The sequence below is a fragment of the Micromesistius poutassou genome (assembly GCF_964030765.1).
Source record: "Micromesistius poutassou genome assembly, chromosome: 11".
NCBI classification, from domain to species: domain Eukaryota; kingdom Metazoa; phylum Chordata; class Actinopteri; order Gadiformes; family Gadidae; genus Micromesistius; species Micromesistius poutassou.
In genome coordinates, this window is record NC_140281.1 from 16,557,829 (window position 1) to 16,585,590 (window position 27,762).

At 44.6% G+C, this 27,762-nt stretch overlaps 1 protein-coding gene across 1 annotated transcript; it reads left to right on the forward strand.

Moving 5' to 3' along the window:
* Positions 1–911: 911 nt before the first annotated feature.
* On the forward strand, positions 912–18,292 carry LOC311355451 (adhesion G-protein coupled receptor G2-like; the record flags this gene model as incomplete). The annotated part of the gene is made up of 23 exons (XM_084475210.1): positions 912–978; positions 1,776–2,101; positions 2,564–2,837; positions 4,153–4,332; positions 4,712–4,785; positions 5,548–5,658; positions 6,028–6,065; positions 6,553–6,680; positions 7,561–7,619; positions 8,131–8,214; positions 11,549–11,685; positions 12,722–12,878; positions 13,260–13,415; positions 14,083–14,211; positions 14,392–14,437; positions 14,915–15,018; positions 15,320–15,444; positions 15,789–16,057; positions 16,401–16,500; positions 16,928–17,214; positions 17,553–17,654; positions 17,754–17,873; positions 18,207–18,292. The coding sequence occupies 23 exons, from the start codon at positions 912–914 to the stop codon at positions 18,290–18,292; spliced, it is 3,159 nt and encodes a 1,052-aa protein (XP_084331336.1).
* Positions 18,293–27,762: the final 9,470 nt, after the last annotated feature.

Here is a 27,762-nt window from a genome sequence, read left to right on the forward strand (position 1 = left end):
CCCTAATCCCCCCCACCCCACACCTGCTCCTCAATGGCCCATATACAAAACACAGTGACTGCTAAATAGTAATACAATATAATCACCAATAACATCAATCAAAAATAATCAAATAATTCCTGCAAATTCCCCACATTCGTGAATCAAATGCCCCCACGGCGAGTCCCGGATGTTTACCGGGGCGTGGTGGGGTAACCCAGTCTGTGCAGCTTGTCTCTGGCCAGAGGGGCGACTCCCAGCAGGACAAAGACCCAGCGAGCACGCTGTAATCCTCTCCGTTTACCACAGAAGAAGAGTGGCGAGATATGATAGTCACAGGCGGTGCCTTACATCCGCAGCTTCCGGCATGTCACCCTGGATATTGGTTATCACTGATTAGTGGAGCTGCAGGTGTGTTCCTGATGTGGTGCAGTGTGTGTAGTGTGGATATCCCCCAAACAAAACACACAGACACACACAGGCACGCATGCTGCACACACTCAGTCACACACTACATGTGGGAATCATTCTGTTAGTGTATTGGACTCTTTTCAAAAAAATTTGATTAAGTATTGAAACAATGGCATTGTCGTCAAATTATTTCAGTTATTAATTTTAAGAAAGATCATAGTACACACCTCTTTTTTTAGCTTCATCTTAGTCAAGTTATGTGCGATGATAACAACATCTATGAAAGATGCATCTGAAATGTATCTGTTGCTCGCAGCATGTTTCTTTGCTTTTTAAAAGCTTTTTTATTTTATTTTATGTCTTCTTGCTTCCATCGGTGATGCACTTTGTACTGCCGTGTTGCACTATAGTGCAGTATTTCACAATTCCCATATTAATACAGTTTTATCGAAGCTCCTCTGGATCCCTGGTGGAGGTGTTTCTCCGGGTCATGGCTGTGGTCTTGTGTCTCCAGGTAGAGGATGGCCCCCCAGAGGAGGGTCCTCTGTCTGCTCCAGGCCGTCTGGGTCTGGATGCTGGCTCCTCCAGGTACTGACCTCACCAAGGCAACACACAGCCCTAGGTGGCGTCCATGGTGGAATATGAATAGTTGAACAGACTACTGGTCCCAGAGCCTTACCCTGACCAAGCCTGAACCGTTTCAGACCCAATCAAAAATCTCTATATACACTTAACCATCTCTGAGCCATTTCCTAAACCTCATCATCATCTGCTTACCTCAACCATCTGTGAAGCAAAATGTGGAACTTGTGATCTTAATCATGTTTCTATGTTGAAAGTTTAAAGATGTGTTTATGTGATTATTTGCATCTCTCTCTCTCTCTCTCTCTCTCTCTCTCTCTCTCTCTCTCTCTCTCTCTCTCTCTCTCTCTCTCTCTCTATTGATGTAAATGTATTTATTCTATGCTTTATTTAGACCACATGATATTCAAGCCAACATCAGTACCTCATTGGACCACATATTTGTAGTGTCAACAACTGCCCTGAATAGCTTCTCCTTCTACACATAGAGTGGTCAACACAACACTATATACCGTTTTTTTGGTTTGAGATAAGTCAGACCATGAATGTTTACCTGTGTATATTATAACATGAGGGCCTGGCTTATTTACCATTCCGCCCATTACCAATATATAGACTGCATTTTAACTGCTCTCGAGATACTTCATGAAGCACCTCCAGAGTGCAAGCTGGTTTACCTTGTATATCTGAATAATCCACGTGTAGAACATTAATTAACCACTCTCCGAGTCATACCTAGCCCCGAAACCACGATACCACAGAAGATCAAAGTGACGTTCCATCACTATCTATCCCCCACCCAGTCTCTGCCTACTTCATGGGCGACAGTAAAGCGGTGCTGAACGGCTGCCAGGACCACTGGACCCTCCAGGACCAGGGCGCCATGCCGCGTCTCTTCCGCATGACCGTGTGCGTCCACGTCCGGGTGCTGTCGCCGGGCGCCTGGGTGGCGTTCTCCTACCGGTCCGCGCACGCTCCGCGCCCGGAGCTGGGACTGGAGGGGGACGACGGGGCGCTGTACGCCTGGCTGCTGGGCGTCAGGCACCGCTTCTCGACGCCGCTGGCACTGGGCCTCTGGCAGCAGGTGTGCCTGCGGAGGGACGTGCCCGGGAACACCTTCAGCCTCCACGTACGAACTTTTAATGACGTCCTTCTGTCTTCGTTCAAGCGTTCACTTCAACCGCGCAGCAGGGTACGACTCATGCGGGAAAAAACTATACATCTTTGTCTTGTTGTTGTTTTTATTTTATTTCTTTAGCTGTATTAGCTGTCTATTATTGTTCCTTTCAAAAACATTTTTATTGATTATTTATTTCTGCTCCCCACCCCCAATCTCCATATTTCTCATATCCCATTGATTCGATTTTCCTTAAGTAGACAATTTTTAGTAATTGCTCTTGCTTTACAAATAAAGTTTATCATTACTATTATAATCATTTTAATGTAGTTTAGAAAACACTTGACGACAAAACCTACTTAAAGTTAGCCAGCGCCACTTCGAGGTGCTACATTAGTATATTTGCTAACGAGACAACAATATTCTGCCGCCATGTTCCCCCCCCACCCCCCCACCCCCCCCCCGCTCTCCCAGGTGGACAGGGTGCCTGTAGCGGAGAGAACGGTCATCGCCAACGCCATGACCCCCTCAGGCTCCCTGCTGCTGGGGTGCCGGCAGGGGGACCGACCCCCGAGGGACGTGGACGTGGCCAGGATCGAGCTGTACCTGTTCAGGGTGTGGTTCGACCTGGATGACCACGCCCTCTGCGAGGACGGCTCCGTGATTGGCTGGGACTCCGGGCTCTGGGGCGTGACGAGCAGCCGGGCCCGGCAAAGGGACGACAGCTTGGCATGCGGTGAGCGCTTCGGTACGCGTGAGAACGCCGTGGTTGTTGTTTTCATGTACTTTTCATTTTTAAAAGCCTTCGTTTAAATCTTGTTTTTTGGTCATTTTGTTATTTTCTATATATTTAAACATATGTCGCCCTTCGGCCTATCAGTTCTCAACAAAAAGAAGACTCATCTGTTTAGCTTCTAGTGTGGTATCACTGTCACCACTAATTCCTGTTGTATGATATTGCGTACGTCAACATGTTGAAGTATCCAATGAAGTGTGAGATCATGCTTGTGACCCTGGCCTACATGAAACAGAATAGCATTACAAAGGAGAGTCTATGGCTGTGTTCCAAAGCCTGGAGGAGAGGAACCGTGAGGAAGGGAGCCGACTGAGCCTCTTCAGCGTCATGGAGAGTAGACTAATCTAATGACGTTGTCGTCGACCAATCGCCACAGAACCTCCTGTGTATACACTGATGTGGCCTTAGTCCGAAGCCGCTTCGGCAGCCACTTTAGGCTAAGAGAGAGAGAGAGAGAGAGAGAGAGAGAGAGAGAGAGAGAGAGAGAGAGAGAGAGAGAGAGAGAGAGAGAGAGAGAGAGAGAGAGAGAGAGACTACACCCCCCCTACTCATTCCACAACCGGCCACAAATCCAGGCCTTCCTGCTTCCAACTCCAGTTCGGTCGTTACCATGGCTACCAATAACACACAGGATGAGTCGCAAGACACAGGGTAGTTATGTGGCTCAAAGGTTGCTAGGCAAATATAGGGCAGACAAGACAGATGTCTTTTCACACTTTTCAATTAAAACATAAAACGAGGAGAATTGGTTTGTATATCATTTGCCTGATCTGGTCAGTCAAACTGTTTCCTATATATTCATGTGGCAAACCACATGAATATATAGGGACCTTTCATCCTAAGTGACCTACTGGGAATGTATTCCAATGTCATTTAGGAGCAGATAGGGGTTGGGCCATGGAGCTCAAGGATGCTTGCTGGTAGATTGTGAATATTCGGTATCGAACCCAGAACCTTTCCCTGGGAGTGGAACACAATAACAACTAGACTTCCCTGCCCTGTCAATATCAGTACTGTGTGTACAGCTGAAAATGAATCCATGACATCTATCTGATGTTCACAGCCTTACCAGGGGAAGGTCTCGGAGTCACTTCTACATCGACCAATCAACAACCCCCCATCGACCCAACAGCCAATACAAGAGAGGCATCCGATAAATCAACCACGGCGTCAGCCCATAAGACCACTGACTATACTTCACAGCCCACCCCCCTGAATCCATCCGTTACCATGGCTACCTCGACAAACGTCACACCCTCGACAACAGTGAGCACAGGTTCCCTAGCAACGGTGGAGGGGGTCGTGACTATGCCGATACCCAGTCCAGTCTCGCAAGCTCCACCCTTCAGCGACGCCAGCACTGCCAATCAGATCACCGGCTACACATCCCCTCCAATCACAGCTCAGCCTGCCTTTCAGATCCCACCGCCAATTCCTGTTCCACTGGGTCAGTGGTCAGATTTGTATATTTAATATATATAATAAATAATGTATGTGTATATACACTATATCTTGATTATCTTAAATATACGTACAGGAAATATATATATATATATATTTAAATTTAATTGTTCAATTAACAATCTTGCTTCAGTATCTCAAATTAATGTTTATAGATCAAGTTTCATTTTTTTAGCAGAAAACAACAACTGCTTTGATAGAATTGGTGTTTTTTGTTGTTAAATAGGATCTTCAGGTGTAAAATGTGACATCACACCATTCTGTACCAATGACGGTAAGGCATACACGCATCTTGTCCAATCAGACACTCAGATCCAAGATTGTAAAGAATTGTATGTAACTTCCCGTGCGGTTGGTCTCTACAGTTGCTCATTATTGGATGCTGATAAGTGTGGAGGCTGAAACATCTGGCCGTGCCGAGACAGATGTTATCCGTTGGGTGAGAGCAAAGATGTGTTTCTAGACTTAAAATATGAGTTTATTTCCATGTAATCGTTTAGCTGATGCTTCCATCTAGCTCAAGGCGTCCTACTTTAGGTGTGTTATGTGTAAATATAACTCTGTGCTAGGTAATGTAGCAAAGTGAACCATATAAATAATGTAGTGACGTATTGAATTTAATGAAGAGAAAGTTTGTTATTACCTAGGTTAATAATATATGAGTGCGTGAACAATAGAGACATTTGGTATTCATTGTTTTACTGCTAGAAGCCTAGACCGTCTTTTAATACAATAAGACACATCTCTGACACACAGGAAGGGCTTGTTTCATTTGTGAAACTAGCATTACTGTTAATGGAGTAAATGATCCGGAAAGGACTTTGAGTGGATGTAAACTCAAGAGAGGATGCTATTAAGGTACACACAGAAATAGATCTGCTTTGTGTCTTCAAAGTGCCATTGATTTCCTCTCATTTTACCTTTAAAGAGATTCTCAGCGTCTAACATTTAGAATGGTTTACAATCCCGTTTATCGTTTTGAGTTAAATACGGTAATTTGGTTCACATTTCGTGTGCCTGTGTGATAGTTAGTGTGATTTGTAAGTAACTTTGTACTGTGGGCAAGTACTCAGTACTATGTCTATGAACACAGTGTAGTATCACTACTTAGACCTTCCAACCCAGCGCAGTCAGCTGTCCCCTCGCTCTCTTTCCCTTTCATGGCAGTCAGTGTCTCTCTTCCCATCTGTCTCTTCGACAGGCCTCGGCAGTGTTTGGGTGTGACGGTAGCACATACACCGACACACAGGGCCCCCAGGGGCCCGCGCAGGGGGGCCCGCGCCTCGTCTGTCAGGGGGGCGGTCTCGTTCAGGTGAGCCCGGGTCACACCGCGTGCCAATCACAAACATGCGTTGTTGTTCATAATAAACCACAACAAACAACAAACATTCATTATTGTTTACTAAGACGCTTGTGGGTTATAGGATAGCAGAGAGGGAAAGTGAGGTGCTGGATTTATTTTCTTACTGTCATCACTTATTGTATTATGAAATGGCTTAACACGCAGGCACACTCATACACACAGGCACACGTACGCCTCACACACACACACACACACACACACACACACACACACCACTCGCACATTCATACAGAGAAACGGTCTACGTCATTCTTTCCTTCTTCACTTTCCTTCTTTCTTTCATCTTCTATTTCATTATTTCTTTATTTCTTTCTGCAGGAGCTCCAGGTATCCTGTGAAAAGGAGAAGAGATCAAGGTAAGCGTGTGTGTGTGTGTGTGTGTGTGTGTGTGTCTGTGAGAGCGACTGTGTAAGTGTGTATTCTTAGGAGTGTGTGTGTTTGTGTGTGCTCATGTGTAAATGTACACTGCTTATTTTTCCTGTTAAACGCAACATAATTGTGGATCCATTTTAGTTTAATCTACTTATAAGTACGTCTGCCCATCTGTCTGACTGCCTGTCTGTCTGACTGCCTGTCTGTCTGTCTGCCCATCTGTCTTCCTCTCTGTCTCTGTGACTGCCTGTATGTCTGGCTGCCTGTATGTCTTCCCGTCTGTCTCTCTGCCTGTCTGTCTGTATGTCTGTCCCTCTGTCTGTCTGCCTATCTGTCCGTCTTTCTGTCTGCCCATCTGCCTGTTGGCCCTTCTGTCTGCCCGTCTGCCCGTCTGCGTGTCCACCTGTCTGCTTGTCTGTCTGTCTTCCCATCTGTCTCTGTGCCTGTCTGTCTGTGTCTTACTGTCTGCAGGTGTGCAGACTGCAGTGTACTGATGCGGTTCGGCTACCCGGTGTCTGTGTGTGGGCTCCAGTACCAGATGACCCGGAGCTTCGGCAAAGACCTGCAGATCTGCAGCGCTGGACAAGTGGAGAGAGTTGGTAATGAGGGATTTGAACTGTCTACATCGATTCTACATTAATTCAGCTGGCGAGTCGGAGATCGCCGACTGTTATTGATTCTTGATTTGAGTCATCGCCATAACGATTGAACGTTATCAACGTCAATTGGACACTTTGCTTTCTGTCAGCCATGTCTTCCTCGTGTAGGAATAAAGTAGGAATAAAGCTCAAATAAGAATTGTATGAGTGTTTTTAATTTACTTAATGGACTAATGTATGCAGAACTGTAACTATGGTTAAAATTTTATTTATTTACATTTCCCTGTGCTTGCTTACTATTGGACCGTTTTGACTATTTGACTGACGATCACTGGCCAGGTCGTGGACTGTGTGGGGAAGTAGCGCCCTCGAGTGGTGGATTCGTAAGGTGCAGCCCCTTACCCTCCCAGGTAGACATCTGCCAGTCTGGCACTCCTTCAAACTTCACATGGTGAGATCCGTCCCGTGTGTGTGTGTGTGTGTGTGTGTGTGTGTGTGTGTGTGTGTGTGTGTGTGTGTGTGTGTGAGTGTGTGTGTGTGTGTGTGTGTGTGTGTGTGTGTGAGCGTGTGTGTGTGTGTGTGTGTGTGTGTGTGTGTGTGTGTGTGTGTGTGTGTTCAAACAGAGTGTAATGCAGACTTTACCCAGGGAACAACATTCAATTCTATATATATATATTCTGCATGTAGGCGTGTGTGTGTGTGTGTGTGTGTGTGTGTGTGTATGTTTGCGCGTGCGTGTACCTATGTGATTGCCTTCTGTTTCATTTGTGTAAGTGAATGCTCACACAAATTTATAATTTTTTTCTTTCATGTGTGCTTCTTTGCGTGGGTGTGTGTGTGTTTGTGTGTCTGCATCTCTGTGTGTATTTGTGTTATCCAGCTCTCCACTACAACCTGGCACTATCCGTGTTGCTCTGCCTGAGAGAGACCTCTGCAGCTGTGAGTTCTAATCCCGCCTCCCCCAAGCTATCTGACCTATGAACTAATGAGCTGAGTCTGTCGTTAACCAATAGGAGCATTAAGAACCAAACCGATACATTCAGCAACACTCAGGGCTTTACAATACCCAACAGAGAATTCTGTTCTGCTGTATTATTTATATTTTTCAATTTTTTTTTCTAGTTTAAATTACTTTTCTTCTTAATCAATATGTGCACAATACAACAATACAGTCTATATTTAAAAGAGAGGTATAAAAAGTGAAAATGTCACAAAATTTAAATCTACATTTACCAGAAATAAACATAGTGCATAGTGTGCAAGGTATAGTCAATACTCTCTCTCTCTCTCTCTCTCTCTCTCTCTCTCTCTCTCTCTCTCTCTCCCTCCCTCTCTCACTCTCTCTATTTCTCTCTCTCTCTCTCTCACTCTCTCTCTCTCTCTCTCTCTCTCTCTCTCTCTCTCTCTCTTCTCTGTCCCCAGTGCGGTGTGGGTCTGGGCTATCCGCCAGGGTTCTGCTGGGGTCCAGCCAGGTGTGGATGGCCGGGGCCCTTGGGGGTCGGGACCCCTGCAGAGACCAGCACCCTGTCCTCTGGTGAGTGGAACCACCACTCAGAGCTGGTGTTTAGTGGTGGTCAGATACACTTTTGATCTGAGGCATGAGACGCAGACGCAGAGTTTGGCACATGTGTGTGAAAGTAGTTTCCTAGGAACTATGTCATTTATCTGAGTCACTAGGGGGCATTGTTGTCACCTAGTCAGGGGCAACAATCCCTGTCACTAGTAGAGACTAGGGATCCTTTGTAGAGATGTTTGGCCCCAGCTTTTTAATCGCTGGGTCACGTGATTAAACAGCTGATAAGAATTCAGCATCTCTTTCATCACACACTCAGTGCTCTGAGCCCCGTTCCCCCCTCTATATAGAGTAAAGTGAGTGGGCAGCATCCCAGCAGGATTTCAGCGTAGAATCACAGGAAAATCCAGGAATGACACATCATTGTTTTTTTGTATCTTCATTTATAACAATACAAAAATAGAGAGCAATAAGAATAATGAGGCATCATTCTAAAAATTGTATTTTGGAGTTTATTGTCAAACCTTTTTTTTTTTTTTTGGGATGAAAGTCGTACATTTTATATACAGTAACATAAAAAAAGATGAAAAATGCATTTCTGTTCTTCCCTGTTGACAGTGACCCTTCCAGGACACAAGCTCTGATTTTAACTGACAGCTGTCCCATCCCGCCTCTAATGCCTTCTATGGCCAATCAGAGCATGCTGCTACCTTCCTTCCTCCGTGACACAAACTTCACTGGGTTCCCCGAGTTGAGGCCTCCTCCTCTGGAGTATCAAATATCTTCAGATACGAATACCACAACAGCTGGACCCATATTTACGACCACACCAGAAACTCTGAGTACCGCAGTTACCCAGCACACATCTCTTCAGAGTACACCAATACCAACAGTCCCACTGAACACGAGTCCAAGTAGTAATTCATCCCTTGGTTTGAGTTTAACAACCCTACCAGTGACCGAGATCGTAACCCATACAACCCAAAAGGTTAATGAAAGTGCCGTCTCGGATCAGATCCAAGTTGAAAACACATCGTTCACAGAGAGCTCAAGTCTCACAAGTCTCAACACCACCGCAAGTTCGGACCCAGTGCCGACATACAACGCGACTCAAACAGCAACCCCAAACACAGCGCAGACTTTGGGAAGCAGGGTGACCGTTGTCATGACGACTGCTCCTGACACCACAACAGCCCTTACGGACGGTACAACGGCTCCTATCGGGCTAAACACCACAGCCCCGCCCCATTCCTTTTCAACCGTCAGCAATCACACTGTTGCTACGACGACGATGAAAGCAACGCAAACTATCCGGAGCACAACATTGTTGCCGTCTGGCACTAACACAACAGCGATCCCTGGCAACGGTACTGTACTGGTTGCTATGGTAACCGCCGTTGCTGCAGACAATGGCACCCTACACAGCGTCGAGTGGTCTTCGGCCAGCAATGCGACCACACTTGATGCGACCACAGCTTCCATCGACAGCGGGACAGCGCATCATAGCGCTGCAATATTACCGAACGAAACAACGACGGGAAGCGTTGTTATGGCAACTGACAGGGAAACGCCATCAACCGGTCCGACAACAACGGCCGCACGTGACCCACAAACGTACAACTGGACTGAAACAAACACAAACACAACAGTAAACATGACCTACAGTGTAACAATGACCCAGACCCAGACCTCCACAAATGGGCCAAACCCTAGCACCACCTCCGTTGTCAGCATTGACACCTCCACCACCACCACCATACCGCCAGTACAATCCCCTGTAGCGACCACAACGCCCTCATCCATGACAGGATCCGATCAGCACAGCAAAAACGCAAGCATACACACTCCAACGACAGCACCACTGACCGATCACACCGTAGCAACGGTGATAGAGTCGTTAGAATCAGACACCACCATTACCAACAACAACATGTCTGCTACCACCACTGGTGAGTGGTTAAAACAACTATGTGTTTAAGATACATGTATTATTAAACCTATAAGATAAATGTAAGTAGATATGTTAATTGTTTGATTGTTTAAATTAGTGTATTTCTCACATCGTAATTTGATGTGGCCTTTTTTGCCAATATTTGTTGTATTACTCAGGTAATATATCGCTTGGCGTCACGGAGACATCTGAACACACCAGGGGTCAAGAGGAGGAAGCGAAGGAGCTGGAGATTCAGTCACAGAAGGTTTCCAAACTCAACTCCTCCCAGGTCTGGGAATAGCATTTAACACCATAGCCGTTATGAAAACAGAGGCTGACCACAGCATGGCATCCTTCATTATGGCTTTCTTCGTTTTTTAAAGGTCCCATGACATTCCACCAGGTGTGGTGTGATTAGCCGTTACAATCTGTTTTGAAAATCTGTCTGTTACGCTAGGTGGACACGACCACCTGTGATGTCACAACAGACAGATTTTCAAAACGGCTTGTAACAGCCAATCAAACCACACCTGGTGGCATGTCATGGGACCTTTAAGATATTAAAAAATTGGAATGTTGGAATGTAATGTAAGGTCAGACAGGGGTTAGTTATACTCGACAATTAGTATCTATCACCGTCTGTGTGTCTGACGGTCTGACTGTCTTTCTGGCTCGCATTCACCCATTCATACAGCCGTTCATACACCTGTTCATACACACGTTCATGCACCCGTTCATACACACATTCATACACCCGTTTATACCCAGATGGCAATGTCCGACCCGCGAGGCGACAGCCGGCTCGGGGACGCGTCATGCTTTGGATCGTATCGCGTCGTATCGCATTTTGTGTCCCCCACATGATTCTATCACCTGCAATCACATGGCCCTGTTGAGTGTCCTACCACACAGACATTGTATTGTATTGAATCATACAGTATTTTATTGTACAGTTATCGTATTGTATTGAATCATACAGTGTTTTATTGTACAGTTATCGTATTGTATTGCATCATACAGTATTAAATCGTACATTAATCACATTGTACGCATACAGTATTGTATTGTAAAGAATTGTATTGTACAGTATTTGTATATTATTGAATCAAACAGTATTGTCTTGTACATTATTTTTATATTATTGAATCAAACAGTATTGTCTTGTACATTATTTGTATATTATTGAATCATGAAGTATTGTAATGTACAGTATTTGTATATTATTGAATCATACAGTATTGTATTATACTGTATCTGTATATTATTGAATCAAACAGTATTGTATTATACTGTATCTGTATATTATTGAATCATACAGTATTGTAATGTACTGTACATTAATCGCATATTATAGAATCATACTGTATCTTACAGTATTTGTATGGTAGTCCACCGGATGGTAATGTTGTGTTGGTGGTGCAGGTGGAGGTGCTGGTGGGGAGGCTGGAGAGGCTGCTAGACGGAGCCAGTGTCCCCCTGGTGGTGGGGCGCATCGCCGTCCGGGCCATTAGTAACCTCATGGAGGGACACCAACTGGCCATTTCCTCCTCCACTAACAGGTATACAGCCTATTCATACTTTGCACGTGACGTCACAACGACTGACTGGCGGGCAAGAACTCCAGCAACGAAACCTAGTAACCTAATCAGGACGTCACCAGTTTTACCACACGAACAGTCATTAGGTTCCTCTCAGTCCGAATACCGCCATGATGGAAAGATTAGTTCAATGGGAGCATTTGTGCCAGGCATACACATGGCAAACTGACAAATTAGACATATATTTTTGTACGGAATCTCTGAAATCTCTGCTTCTGAAATGCGTGAACATCTCCGCCCAGCGCTCATTCCACTGCAGATTAAATCGCGCAGCATTCTGTAACAGCAACTGTGCGATCATCCCTGCCCTCACACATTGTTGAAATAATATGCTGGATGATTTAATCTTTCTATGTGTTTTTTAGTGAATGATCGGGCTATAATAAGACCACATTGGCTATGTAATCGCGGACAAAAGGGGACATTTCATAGTGGATGGTGGAATAGTAACATTCACCTTTGCTTTGATTATGAAGATATTCCTGTTTTTCACCTCCCATACGACAGCGTTGGTAACCCATCCGTAGGCTTTAAATTTTTGTGCGGTATAAGGTGACGGATTCTCTATGAGATAAATGTAAATATCTCCAAACTCCAAGTCTGGTAGAGTCTTTGCCAGCTTCAAAGCAATGAATACATCAGCGGGTGCTGTGTATGGATCACAAGTTCCGAGTATGTTTATCTTCTCTTTGTATCTAATTTTAACATTTTGTGACATATGGTCTAAATAGTTGATTGATTTAAGTATTGTAAATCTGCAAGGCTGCAATTCCCCTGGTTGGCCGATGTTCGTCGCCATTTTGCCAGAGTTTGATGCCCTCCAGGTATCCATGGTAGTCACGTGACTGCAAAGTATGAATATGTATATATACAAACACACACACACACGCATACATGCACCCTCGTAGGCACACATGCACACATGCACATACACACACACACACACACACACACACAGACCCACTGACCCAGCACCCCTGCCCCCGCCCCCATGCAGGCTAATCCATTCAGTAGACCAGCTGGCTCTGAAGCTGGAGGTGGGGGCAGAGACACTGGTGCTGTCCGCCAGCTCCCTGGCTCTGGCTGTGCGGACACTGGATGGGTCACGGTTCCCCGAGACCTCCCTCTCCCTCACCGACCCTGCTCACCTTCAGGTAACCCCACACGTCCTTTCAGGGATTAGGGAAGTACATCTTGTCCTCATCTTAAGCCTGCACTATGAAACTTTTCTAATGTAGCTATGCACTCCATTCAGAAGTATATGAACTAACACGTTTCTCAAGAGTAAAGAGTCAATCCATCCAAGGAATTTGTCAGATTTTTTTTGTTTGATACCCAAACCTCATTGTGGGAAAATCACTGAAATGATATAGCTATAACTGTACTGTAACTACAACTAGAGGCTGCCGATGTGAAAACATGCATAGTGCAGGTTTAAACCTCCACCATACCACAGCTAACTCATTCACCACTTAGTTTCTGTGTGTGTTGGTATACGTGTGTGTGTTCATATATGTGTAACCTCTCCTCCCCAGGTGAGCACTGTGGACAGGTCCCTTCCCCAGAGGTCAGAGGTTGAGCTGGCTTCTGTTTACCTCCCCTCCTCCCTCTTGGAATCCCTGACACCCGCGGAGCAGGTCCTGGCCACCAGGGTGCAGTTCACCTTCTACACCAGCCCCAAACTATTCCAGGTACAACACCCCCAAACTATCACAGGTACACCCCCCCTGAACTATCCCTTGTACACCAGCCCCAAACTATTCCAGTTACACCAGCCCCAAACTATTCCAGGTACACCAGCCCCAAACTATTCCAGGTACTGCTACACCAACCCCTAAACTATTCCAGGTACTGCTACATCAACCCCAAACTATTCAAGTTACACCACACCCAAACTATTCCAGGTACCGGCCCCCACACTATTCCAGGTACTGCCATAACCCCCCAAACTATTCCAGGTACACCACCCCCAAACTATTCCAGGTACACCACCCCCAAACTATTCCAGGTACACCACCCCCAAACTATTCCAGGTACTGCTACACCACCCCCAAACTATTCAACTTACATCATCACCAAACTATTCCAGGTACACCACCCCCAAACTATTCCAAGTACAACACCCCCAAAATCACAGATTTTAGATGCAACATATGATGCAACTCAAGATGCAACTTATCTTTTAGATTTTCTCATCCAAAAGTGTGGATGAGTCCTCTTCAAAGCGAGCAAGCAAACCATGAAAAACACAGCAGTGCTACAATTGCGCTCCATGTGCTTTGCACAAGTCTGATAATTAATAGATTCTCTCACACAGCGAATTGGTACCACAATGCCTTTACGTTGTGTGTGCTACAGGACGTCGGGCTGGGGAATCAAACTCAAACCCTGGTCAGCCCGGTGCTTGGCTCAAGCGTGACAAACCTGTCCATCAGTAACCTGAGAGAGAGCATTCAGTTCAGCATCCGCAGCCCCCACAACAAACAGGTAAACAGGATGTCTCAACTGAAAACTGTCAGTAGGTAAGCGGAGAATGGGTTTGTGTAATTTATTGAATGTGTGGTTTCTAAAAATATTTGTATCCGGCCTTTTAGTCAGGAAGTGGAGGCAGGATAGTGTAGCGGTTATGTTGTTTTCTGATGTTAGTCCCTTCCTGCCTGTCTGCAGGCTAACGTTCTGCCTCAATGCGTGTTCTGGGACTTCAGTCTGAACGGTAAGCTTTTCAAGTTATTTGACAGGTATGAGTAGTGTGTGTTTGTGTGTGGGGGTTGGTGTGTGTGCGTGTGTGGGTGTGTGTATCCCTCAATGTGTATTCTTGGACTTCAGTCGGACTTCAACAGTAAGCGTTTGATGTTCATCTGAGAGGTATGATGTTCAGTGTGTATAAGTGTGTGTATGTGTGCACGTTTCGTTTTGATGTTTGGATGACAGGTATTGAACAGTGTGTGTTTGTGTGTGGTGTGTGCGTGTGTGTGTGTGTGTGTGTGTGTGTGTGTGTGTGTGTGTGTGTGTGTGTGTGTGTGTGTGTGTGTGTGTGTGTGTGTGTGTGTGTATATGTGACAAGTTTGAACAGTGAGTTTAGTGTTTGCATCAGTGTCTGATGTCTGGGAGACTGATATGAACAGCATGTGTTCATCTCAGTCCCCCGTGTCGAGGTATGAACAGGGGTGCGCTTGGTTCCGGTGTCTAGGTGGCCGAGGGGGGTGGAACCCTGAAGGATGCTTGGTCCTCAACGTCACCGACGGAAAAACAACCTGCAGCTGCAACCACCTCACATCCTTCGCTGTCCTGCTGGTCAGTGTGTGTGTGTGTGTGTGTGCGTGCGTACGTGCGCGTGTCTTCACCCATCCACCTCATAGATGTGTGTGTATGTATGACATCAGGACAGCTGAAACCCCTCATCTGCAGACATATACAATATACAAAGACATATACAATTTCTCTACCTCTTGTTTCTGGGTTTGGGTTTTATCTTCGTCATTGAATGCACTTACTGTAAGTCGCTTTGGGCAATCTGCTGAATAAATATAATGAAGTATGTGTTTGTGTATTAATACATGTGTGTGTGTGTGCGTGCATTCTTGTGTGTGTGCAGGACCTGTCCAGAGGAGGTGTGTCTGACCGTCAGCATGGGGAGATCCTCACCTTCATCACCTACATCGGCTGTGGGGTCTCCGCAGTCTTCCTCTCCATCACCCTGCTCACGTACATGTGCTTCCGGTACGACTCCCAGCACGCTACACCACTCACTACACCATCTCTTTTATTTATGGGGACGTATATTTCTTGGATACAATCGTTCGGTTCCATGTGATGAAATCTTGCCTAGAATTCAAGCATTTAATTGCTATTAGTAATGGCTGCTTGCTTCTGTTTCAAGTGTCGACTTGAAACAGAAATTTAAGTCAATGTTTCTTTCATTATTAATATATATTTATAGATTTCACAAGAAAGCTGAGTGATATCAAAAAGCTGTGGTGTATTTTAATTCCAATTCAATATGTCAAAATGAATAATAATATTAGTGCTTTCATATTTTTGTGTTCATTGTATAATTCTAACAGGAAGTTACTCCGGGACATCCCGTCTAAGATCCTGGTGCAGCTCTGTCTGTCCCTCCTCCTCCTCAACCTCGTCTTCCTATTGGACGGCTGGCTAGCGCTCTTCCCCGCCCCCGGGCTGTGCATAAGCACCGCCTTCTTCCTGCACTACTTCCTGTTGACGTCCTTCACGTGGGCAGGGCTTGAGGCCCTGCACATGTACCTGAGCATCGTGCGGGTGTTCACCCCATACCTCAGCAGATACATGCTCAGGTTCTCCCTCATGGGCTGGGGTGAGTACCCCCAACCAACACCTTTAACACCTGCATATGTTCATGTTAAAGGGGTGAAAGCTGGACCAATGATGACAATGTTCCACATTATTTGCACAAAACGTGTATGAATCAGTACCTTCTTTTAGAAAATAGTCGGGTGCTACTATACTCATTTATCAAAATAATTAAAGAAGGGGTCTGGATACTGCCAGTGTTAAGGTGTTTTGGATATCCTGGTTCAAACATCCTTTATGCCCTAACCCCTTACCTTCTCATAATGACGTTTATCTGTAAGAAGTTTTTATAAAGCATCTACTAAACATTTAATTGTAAAGAAAATCCACCATCTCTCTGCTTGCAGGTATTCCTATGACGGTGGTGGTGGTCATCATATCGGTGGACAAAGACAACTACGGCCTGATCACCTACGGAAAATACACTGACGGCACCACCGATGACTTGTACGTGGTTTGCTGTTATTCGTGAATTTCCCTCCCTGGTTCAACAGCTATTGCAGTTATTAGTAGCGGGAGACCTTGTATTGATGGCTGTTGGCCATGGAAGTGCTGAGAAGCATACTTGAATTTGTATATTTTCTTTAAAGCTCCCATGACATGCCACCAGGTGTGATGTGATTAACCGTTACAAGCCGTTATGGAAATCTGCCCCTTATAACATCACAAGTCCACCTAGATGTGTGCTGGATAGATCACTCTACCAGCTCACCCAGTGGATGGTAGCAAACGTTGCTCATCTATCCCTTACACATCTAGGTGGACACGCACACTTTTCGCCTCATACAAATGTAAAAAATTTAATCAGGCGTATTTATATATATAAGATAAATAACATTAAAAGAGTTTAAATCTATTCTTTGGCGCCCGCTAGCTGCTGGTTGCGGAACAACATTGCGTTCTACATCGGGGTGGTGGCGTACTTCCTGGTCATCTTCATACTATGCCTGGTGGTGTTCACTGTGGTGCTTGCCCAGCTGGCCCGCATCAAGCGGCAGAACCCCCACAACCAGTCCCCCCAGCGGAGCCTGATCACAGACCTGCGCAGCGTGGCCGGCCTCATCCTCCTGCTGGGCCTCACCTGGGGCTTCGCTCTGTTCGCCTGGGGGCCCCTGCACCTGCCCTTCCTCTACCTCTTCTCCATCTTCAACTCTCTGCAAGGTGAGATGCTAGTTAGCCTAGCTTAGCATAACCACATACCTCTTTTCCATATTCAACTCTCTGCAAGGTGAGATGCTAGTGAGCCTAGCTTAGCATAGCCCCACCTGCCCTTCCTCTACCTCTTCTCCATATTCAACTTTCTGCAAGGTGAGATGCTAGTTACCCTAGCTTAGCATAGGCTCACCTGCCTTTCCTCTACCTCTTCTACATATTCACCTCTATGCAAGGTGAGGTGCTAGCGTTTTTTACCTAGCTTATCATAGTACAGCTTATCCTACCATAGGTCTACCTGCCCTTCCTATACCTCTTCTCCATATTCAACTTATCTTCCTTTTTAGGTTTCTTCATCTTCTTCTTCCACTGTGCCGTCAAGGAGAATGTTCGTAGACAGTGGAGAACCTACCTGTGTTGTGGGCGCCTGCGATTGGCTGAAAACTCAGGTTGGCAATGGTTGGAATGGTGTAATTCACTCATCATAATATATGTGTACGTATTTGTTTAGCATTGATATACACTCAAACCACACACTGTTTACTTAGAATGGAGTCGAACAGCCACCCAGAATCCAAAGAAGCAGTCCGTTGCCGTGATTACAAGCATAGCCCTGAGCCCGGCCTCTCGAAGCTCCTCCCTCAGCAGCGAGATGACAAACAGCTTTGGTAAAACTCTAATTTCATAAGTCTAAATAGTTCCCAGTGAGTTAAGTGATTTGACCTCTCTCTCTATCTGTCTCGCTCTATTTTGCTCTCTCATTCTCTCTCTCGCTCTATTTTGCTCTCATTCTCTCTCTCGCTCTATTTTGCTCTCTCGCTCTCTCTCTCTGTCTTTTACTCGCTCTCTCTCCCTCTTTTGCTCACTCACTCTCTCTTTTGGTCTCTATCTGTATCTCTCTTTCTCTCTCTCTCTTTTGCTCTCTGTATCTCTCTCTGTCTCTTTCTCTCTTTTGCTCTCTCTCTCTCTCTCTCTCTCTCTCTCTGTCTTTCTCTCTCTAGGCTCCGACAGTGGTATATCAGACAGCTACAATGGTGACGTTGTGCTCAACGAGATCCACCGGCGCAACACGGCCGCTCTGTCGTAGTTCGACAAGCCGGTGTGGCGGTCCGCCCTGCGTGGGCCCAGCTGGTGGGCGACCGGACCGTCGCTCACAAAAGAGAACGAGCTTATCAAATTAGAGTTAGTTAGGGCAAGTGAGGGCTAGTCGTTGCTTGTAAGGCCCAGGGAAAGCTACTCAAAGGTGACATAAGGGGCTAGGTAAAGGCTTGTTATCGGTGCTTAGGGCATCACGGCGATGGTAAAGCAAGTCCGGAACACACTTTTCTTTAGCTATGAAACCAAGATAAAGCTTGCCAATGAGGGAATCTTGCCAATTCTTTGTCTTTTTGAAGCTGTATTTATTTACTTTTGACCCCTTCCTGAAGTGCTTACTGAATAGGATTTTAAACCTCTCTAGTTTAGAATGACATTACATTTGCTTTCAGTGTGACTGTAAACCAGTGTCATGTATCAATAGGTGGCAATGTAGACCATTTTATTACTTAAATATCAAGCCATCAAAATGTTTAGGTGGACTGCAGCAAAGCTCTTAAACAGCCCCTAATTTACCACCAGGTGTGAGTGTGTTTAGCCATTACAAGTGGTTTCCAAATCTGCCCCGCTCTGTAACTCTTGGCCTTGTCACAAGTGGGAGTGTCCACCTAGATGTATCCTGGATAGATCAGTCTTCCGTCCTACCTAGTGGACTGAAGCAACTGGGAGGCTAATCTATCTATGATTGGTTTTGGTCTATAGTTCTCATTTAATATAAAGGTTCTCAGCATTGTGATTGTACAATTATACTGTCAGTTTTGTTAAAATGCATGCTTAGAATGTTAATTGGCTGAAGGACAACTGAAATTTTGATGCTCAAAAGCAAATGAGGTTTAATAAAAAAGAAATTATGGATTTATTTGTTTTAATATATTTTCTATCATTGTCATTTAAAGTTTAGATTCATTTTAAGCTTCAAACCAATTTATTCTGAGAGAGACAACTAATTACAATTAGTGTGCCCTTCTGCCGCCACCTTTCCGATCACAAGGTTAGCTTGAGAGGTTAGCTGCTGCGGTTAGCCATTAAAGGTTTCCAATTAAAAGTTAAGTCTACAAGTCGTAATATAACAATCAAATAAATCAATATAATGCACATAACATAAATAGATAGATGCTGCAGTGTAATAGGAATATATATTTAAGCAATAGATCACGACAGGCTGTGGAATGTGCTCATTGTACCACAGTTAAGGGGCGTTGTCCGTCCCGACGCGCAGCGGAGCCCCTTAACTCACTGTGTGCCTATTGCTTTACAACATTTCCACCCTCTCCATCAATCAACATATTTTTAGGCGCTTCAGTAAACTATTCTATTGCTTTTATATATAAATAAACAACAGTTCAAGTTAGGCGTGGAGTGATACGGAACTCCGTAAATTGAATGGGCGTCATAGCTGTTGGGAACCAATCAGATCGCTTGATTTAGGCCCCCCGTTTTATAATTGTTCATAAACTGCCAATTTCCAACTGATGACCATCAACTGGCAGGTTCAAATCTAGATTCTATATGATCTGAACATTACCATTAACACAGGCCTGTTTTGTTGACTTTTTAAACCCTTTTTAGCATAACTCAAGCATGATTAATGAGAGGTGGTATGAACAGTAATGTGTTCTGATTAGAAACTGGGAATTTGCTGTGGTATTATTCCTTCCACTAGATGTCAGTAGAATAGCACAATAATCTCGATACGACCAAAAAGTTGACAGGATTTGCGCAGTAATTTGGTCTCCGTGTATTCTTTTTGATGTTTATTCCTGTTTTTGCTTTGAACAGAAATAATCTGTCACTTTATCACCGTGGCGGAATGGAGGACGCTTTACCTCCTGAGTCCCACGCTGAATATAGTTAATCAGGGAGGAAGTCTTCACGTCGTGTCCTACCTTCAGCAGTTAAAAAACAAAAGGGATTCCCTTGATGTGGACGGATGGTCAGTATGATTTTTAACGTCAATCCAAATACGTGAAAGGCATTTAATATCGTTTCCTCCGTTTCATCCCTAGCTCTATAGACGGCGTGTGCATCCCCGTTGCTAGTGGCTAAAGAAACGACGTGCCTTTGAGCTTTCACAGAGCAACCTTGATTTCCATTCCCAAATTGGTTTTATTACTTTGCCACATTCCAAAGTTTCAGTAGACCTACATTCTCCCGTGGTGTGTGATTCCACGCATTTTGATCTTTACGTTGACAACTACAAATGGCTTCCAGGAAGACCATTGTGGAGTAGATCAATTAATTCAAACAGAAACTGCCATGACATCAGAAACCTTTTTCCCCGTAATCATAACTAATGACGTTCGAGGAATAGCGGAGTGAAAAAAAGAGCCCCTGTCAGAATCATTCTCATGAAGTAGAGGACTTAGAGAGTAGAGGACTGTTCTTGATTTTATTAATTTGCTGTGGAAAGAATAAGCCTTGCTTCAACTATTGACTACTTATTGTAGAATATATCCTTTAACTCTGCCTCAGGTAAGGCTACTTGTGCCAATAAGAGCAATGTACATACAAATGTGGTAACTAAATTGAAATAATTAACAAAAACTAAACAGATGGACATACAGGTAGTATAACCTCTAAAAGGAAATGGTAATTGTTTAAGAGAAAAATCTTTTTTCTGTGTAGGTTAAAATTCAGCAGATGTACAGATCTGTGCAAAGTTCATTACTTGAGGATTGACCCTACTTATTCCAGAAATGACCAAGAAATCGTTGTTATTACTGGCCATCAATATGTAATCCAGGTCAAATCAAAGACCTGCCAGTCTCTTCGGTGTTGTGGTTGCAGGCCTACTTTGAATTTACTGGAGATACCGGCAGTCTCCTGAGGTCTAGAGCAGTGGCGACTGGTGATAAAAACTGTTTGAGGGGTGCAGTAATAGACAGGGGGTTTGGGGGTCCAACCCCAGAAAAAAATGAATTTCGTAGATTTGATTTCCTGTATTCTGGTGCATTTTGGGGATGGTCACTACCTATTACCTATTACCTACTATTCATTCAGATTCATAGCCTACATCCTGACTTGGGCCTGGACAAGGTTACAAGCTTACCCATTGTTGTCATTGTGATATTGAGGCAAATCATGATCACTGTCCTATAGCGTCCATTTTTGTGAGTCTCAATGTCTATAAAGTAGTAAACGATTATAAATGCTATTTTAACCGACAATCTAAAAAGCCAGTCGAAACTAGATGGAAAATGTGTGTAGTTCAAATCGTGACGCAGCTTTTACTTTGCCACCTACAGAGTTTGCTATGTACGATCATTCAAAAACCCCATGTTATTTCCCATAGACCAGTGGTCCCCAAACTACGGCCCGCGGGCCGGATACGGCCCGCCTCCACATTTGACCCGGCCCCTTGAACAATTTCCAATATCAGAGACGCATTACCTCCCCCCCTCCCCCCCCCCCCCCCGCATTATTATTTTTTCAGTCGGGCCACGCGATCGAGACCAATGCACGCATAGAACTGGGTGAAGTGAGCCTCCCCGACTGAATCCCTGAAATGTTTCCTCATGTCAATAAAGCTCATTTGAATTGAATTATGGCGCTAAAAAAATGTTGCTAACGACCTCACTGTCTTTGCCCTAATCATAAAACGTGAACCTACCCCCCCCCCCCCCCCAGAACGGAATAATGGCAAAAAGGTTAGGTAAGAGAAAAATTGATTCAGAATGCAGGGTATTTAACCTGCAGTGGACACACGATTATTTTTTTGTTCAATGCAAAGAAAAGGCTGTTTGTCTCATCTGTCAAGAGGCCGTGGCGGTATTCAAAGAATACAATCTGCGCCGACATTATGAATCCCATCACAAAGACAAGTATGATAGCTTGCGAGGCCAAATGCGAGCAGACAAACTAGCAAAGCTAAAAAGTGGACTGTTAGCTCAGCAGACTACATTTGTACGCCAAACTCAGCTGAACCATTCATCTGTTCGTGCCAGCCTCCGTGTTGCTCAACTGATAGCAAGCTGCGGTAAACCTTTCACTGAGGGAGAGTTTGTCAAGAAATGTCTGAATATTGTCGTGGAGGAGGTGTGTCCCGAGAAGAAAGATGTTTTTAATGCCGTGAGTCTGTCTTCGAGTACAATCACCAGACGCGTTGAAGAAATTGGGGGTAATGTATATGCCCAGCTGCAGCAGAAGACAAAAGAATTTGACTTTTTTTCATTAGCACTTGATGAGAGCACGGACGTGCAAGACACAGCGCAGCTTCTTATTTTTATTCGTGGAGTTAGCGCACATTTTGACATGTGCGAGGAGCTGGCAGCCCTCCAAAGTCTGAAAGGCACTACGACGGGGGAGGATATTTTCGGCAAAGTATGTCAAACCATCGAAGAGTTGGATCTGGACTGGGCAAAGCTTGCCAGCATCACGACTGACGGGGCTCCGAGTATGGTGGGCGCGACTCGGGGTCTGATAGGACGCATGAACCGGGAGATGGAAGAGCGGGGTCTCACCGCCCCGCTACAAGTGCACTGCCTAATTCACCAGCAAGCACTGTGCTGCAAAGTGTTGAAGTGGGATTCTGTCATGAAGGTGGTGGTATCATGCATAAACTTCATCAGAGCAAATGGACTTAAACACAGGCAGTTCCAACAATTCCTGTCTTACCTGGAGTCTGTGCACGGAGATGTTTTATACTACACAGAGATCCGATGGCTGAGCCGCGGCAGAGTTTTGAGGCGTTTTTACGAGCTGCTACCTGAAATTAACGCATTTCTTCATTCAAAAGGCAAAACGGTCCCAGAGCTGATCGACCCAGAATGGAAATGGCACCTCGCATTTTTTACAGACGTGACAGAACTGCTGAACGGCCTTAACTTGCAGCTACAAGGCCAGGGGAAACTCATTTGCGACATGTATTCCCACATAAAAGCATTTGAGGTGAAACAAGCGCTGCTTTTGGAGCAAGTGAAAAAGCACAACTTCACCCATCTCCCTGCTACCCAAAAGCTTTCTGCAGAGAAACCAGCGGTCCCGTTCCCAGCTGAAAAGTGTGTGGAAGCACTAGAAATGCTGAAGGCGGAGTTCGGTGTGCGATTCCGTGAACTACATGTTCATGCAAAAGAAATCCGTCTTTTCCAGAACCCCTTTGTTGCCGACATCGATGAAGCCCAGCCTTCTTATCAGTTTGAGCTGGCCGAGTTACAGAGCTGTGATGTTCTGAAAGACTCATTCAAGCCCACCAGCCCACTTCAATGTCTATGGCATAGACATTTGACCGAGGGAACCGGGAGCCTCGGAGGTGGGACTTATTCTTCAGAGGTCTATGATGCTGAGGGAGGTAGCCTATTTGATTGATTCGCTGAATTGTCCAATCATGTGGTGATAAAAAATATGAAAAACAACGCCATTGGTCTGGGGTGCACAAAATTGCGACCCGAGGTGGAATTTTCATGCACCAATGAAAAGCTGTCTCTGCTTGATGGACAGTAGTGATTTGTCGTTCGCGAACAAGTCGGCTCAAAGAGCTGGCTCTTTTAAGTGAACAATGGGAGTCGGCTCCCGAACGCGATCTGTTGTCTTTTTTGTTCTCCCACACTACGGGTGCTACATGCATTCATTCTACGCGTGCTATGCGTGCCACGGCGCATGCATGGAAGCCAGCAACCAATCACGAGAACAAGCAGCGAGGGGCGGGGGATTTTGATGCACGATACACGTTGCCTGTGACTGACAGGAGGAAAAGAGGAGAGACGAGTGCAAGTGTGTGAGTACAAGATGAATGAGACAAGGAAAAGAAGCAGCATTTGGATGCATTTTGATCAGTGTGAGAACACAAAGGTCAACACGCACGCACGTGTCAAAATGAGTGTCGGAATTACGGCATGGCACCATTATAAAAGGTATACAGTAAGCGGTAATATGAAGAGCTGTTTGGGAGCCGAAAGAGCCAGCTCTTGTTGGTGAGCCATTCCAAGAGATCCGGCTCACTAAAAAGAGCCGAAATTCCCATCACTAATGGACAGCAAAAAGTTTGCGAGCTCACATAGACTTCATCGTGGGCGGCGCCCCTGACTTGAAGGAGGGATTTATTTTGATTGACCAATAACAAGCCTAGCCCAAAGAATTGACGTTGAGACGCATTTAAATGGTTGCTGGCCAGGAAAGTACAGTCTATCAATTAAATAATTAAACAAGGATAAACTCTATATTTTTGTTGATATATTTCGTATTTATAATGTTGGCATAGTTGGCAGATATATTCAAGTGAATATTTCACGGAGGGGTGGCGCCGTAGTGCCCTCTATTGACCCACCGCCATTGGGCTAGAGAGAGCTAATCAGATGTTATTGTAATAATTTCGACTTTTTACCATTTAATTTATTTATTTGATGATTTGAATTTCCTTCTGAGCAAAGGCCACGGACAGTCCCATGTTAACTTCTTATTCTGTTTATTTCCAACATTTAGTGGAATTACAATATATTTTCGAAAAATCTGGACGAAATATGTTGTAAAAAACGAAAACTAAATTCTCACCTCTATTTTCACCTCTATTGGAGATAAACCATAAAGAACAACAACTGGGGACGGCATTAGCTCAGGAGGTAGAGCGGGTTGGCTGGTAACTGTAAGGTTGGTGGTTCAATACCCAGCTCCTCCTAGCTGAGCGTTGTGGTGTCCCTGAGCAAGACGCCTCACCCTAATTGCGCCTGACGAGCTGGCTGTAGCCCTGCGTGGTTGACTCCGCCGTGATTGTGTGCATGAATGGGTGAATGTCTGTCAACACTGTCAAGTGCTTTGGATAAAAGCGCTATATAAATGAGGACCATTTAACTCACAACAACACCCTTCATTGGGGAATGGAGGATGAAGCCGGGACACGACAAAACAACACTAGAAGAGAGCCAAAGAAAGAGGCTTAAAAATGAGGACCAAAGGACAAACTTTTGACAAAAATCGCAAACTAGACTCTTAAATCTATTACCAGTGACAGAAAGCAAGATAGATTCTGTGTTTTTGCAGCAGTGTGTCTTTGAGAAGCTTCCAGAACATTAGGGCAGAGACCGAGATAACGGAAGTCTCGTGAAGCCTCTGAATATTCAGATGAAGACATTATGTTCCTTTAGATAGCTCTGTATCGGCAATTTCCCTTCTTTCTGTGGTTAGCTTGACTAGCTCTATATATAGGAATAGTTTGAAGTTAATGAGTTGGAAATGGAAATAAGTTTTGCTGTTTTCTTTAGCTTGTTAAACTGTTTTGATGTTGCCTTCTCCAATCCGTCCTTTCAAATTGTTCAACCAGTCCTTTCTTTTTTCTTTTACTCTTTAGTCACACTTCATACAGCGTTCAACATTCTTCATCTTCAAGAAGACACCACCCAAGCAGATCAAAAGATAATGTTTCTTCTTTGCGACAGCCATGTAACGGGAACATCTTGGTAGGCGTTCTCGTTGCCAGGAAAAAAATCCTGTGTAGTATGCTTGGCTTGGCTGATGAAGGGACGTATTAAAAAGCCATCAACTGCGGGAAGTCAAATTTGAATTTTTAGCTGGTTGATAAACCCTTGGCAATTCATAATGTGACATCTGCTGACATGGGCGAATCTCTTTGATACCGCGGGTACCGGGTCCTGCCCCCAGGGGGCAATACAAATGCCTCCTATTCACTAACCCAGCAGGGTTTGTTCATTCAACTGCCGATTTTGGCGAGGAATAGACTGCTTCTGAAGCCAAAAGGGAGAATTTGAGTGGGTCTTAAGAGACCTTCAGCTCGGCTTGTCAGATTAGAAGCCTCTCATAATGGAGAAGCTAATGTAATCATCCCGGTTTGTCGATAAATATTTATGGGAGGAAGTTTAACTGTCTCTGCTATCTCTCTCTCTCTCTCTTTTATACATATATATATATATATAGACAGTATAAATATGTGTGTATTTTATTAACTTTTTGTCCACAAAAGTGCTTTTCAGTTACACAAGTTGAATTCTGATGGACACAAGAGGGTGTACATTCTTGAATGCACTAAATAAATGCTCTAGTTCAGCTAGATGAGAGACTTTAGATGTTATAAGTCAGGGATGCCTAGACATCAGTCAGTACTTTCAACAACATCAGGGCTTTACAAGTCCACCATAGCGTTGGCTAGTGGGCTCTTTTAATGAAGTATATGAAGCAGTTTAGCTTTTTACTCAACTTTAAACAGCATTTAATTCCAACTCCCTCCCCATCTTTTGCATTTAAAGTTGTCCCACTTTCCAATAATAAAAAAAAAGAAACGGCTTAAATGTTTACCATTTGAAATGGATGCCCATTATCAGTCTCTTTAAAGTCCTACCTTGGGGCAATGCTTTTAGATAAAATGGACTCGGACCATTTCTATGTGCGTTGCTCTCAAGACCAAAATAGCCCACAGATTTGAAATGCTTGTCATATAATAAGAGATGTCTTTCTTTCTTGTAGCAGGCATGGAGAATGAGAGCGTGATGATGAGAGAGTGAGAGCCATGGAAGGAGAGAGAGCAAGTAAGGGGCGGGGGAGACATCAAACAGACCAAGTGGGTAAGGGGTTATGGGAGAGAGCTTGTGGTTGTGTGCACTTTATGATTGGGTTCCTTTTTATAGGCTTGGTTGAGTCAAATGCAGCCTCTCCCTTTTTAGGCTTAGTGGCCTTCATCTCAAACCGCTTGAAAGGCATTTAATATTGTGTCCTCCGTTCCATCCATAGCTCTACAGATGGCGTTCAGAGTGTGCATCCCCCCTGCTAATGGACGAACAAATGATGTGCTTTTAAGCTTTCACAGAGTAACCTTGATTTCCATTCCCAATTGGTTTCATTACTTTCCCACAATGCAATGTTTCAGTACATTCTCCCGTAGTGTGTAATACCACGCAATTTGATGTGGAGTAGATCAATTAATTCATACAGAAACTGCCATTTCTGGAGGAAGAATGACATCAGAGACCTTTTTCTCCGTAATCATATCTAACAACGTTCAAGGAAAAGTGGAGAAAAAAAAAGAGCCCACACGCGTTAGGTCCAGCCCTGTCAGTCTTTGATAAACGGTAGATCAATGTTGAATGCGGTCATTAGTATCATTCTGTATTTAATTAGCCACCCCACCATTGATTTGAAAGCGTTTGAACTGCCGGTTTCCCGCTGATTAACACATTCAGTTTCATTTAATCTGGCCCAGTGTTTCATTTCGGTCTCACCGTAGAAGCGTCTAAAGCAGGTGAGGGCCCCATGGTTGAAACTAATCAAGGTAATCTGTGCATTCTTTAATCTAAAGACCACTCAGTGTATTCATATTCTATTCTGTGACTAAGGACACATTTCAATGTTGTTTCACTCATATGAAAGGACATGAAAGGATTCCAATCCAGACTATTGATCCTTATTTTGTATTCTGAATCGCAGGCAGCTTTCATGGCCAAGTTTTGTTTGGCACCAAATGTCTCCCTCGCTGAAGCCCTCCCAGTGGGGGATTTGAATAAATGGGGATCAGGAATGGTA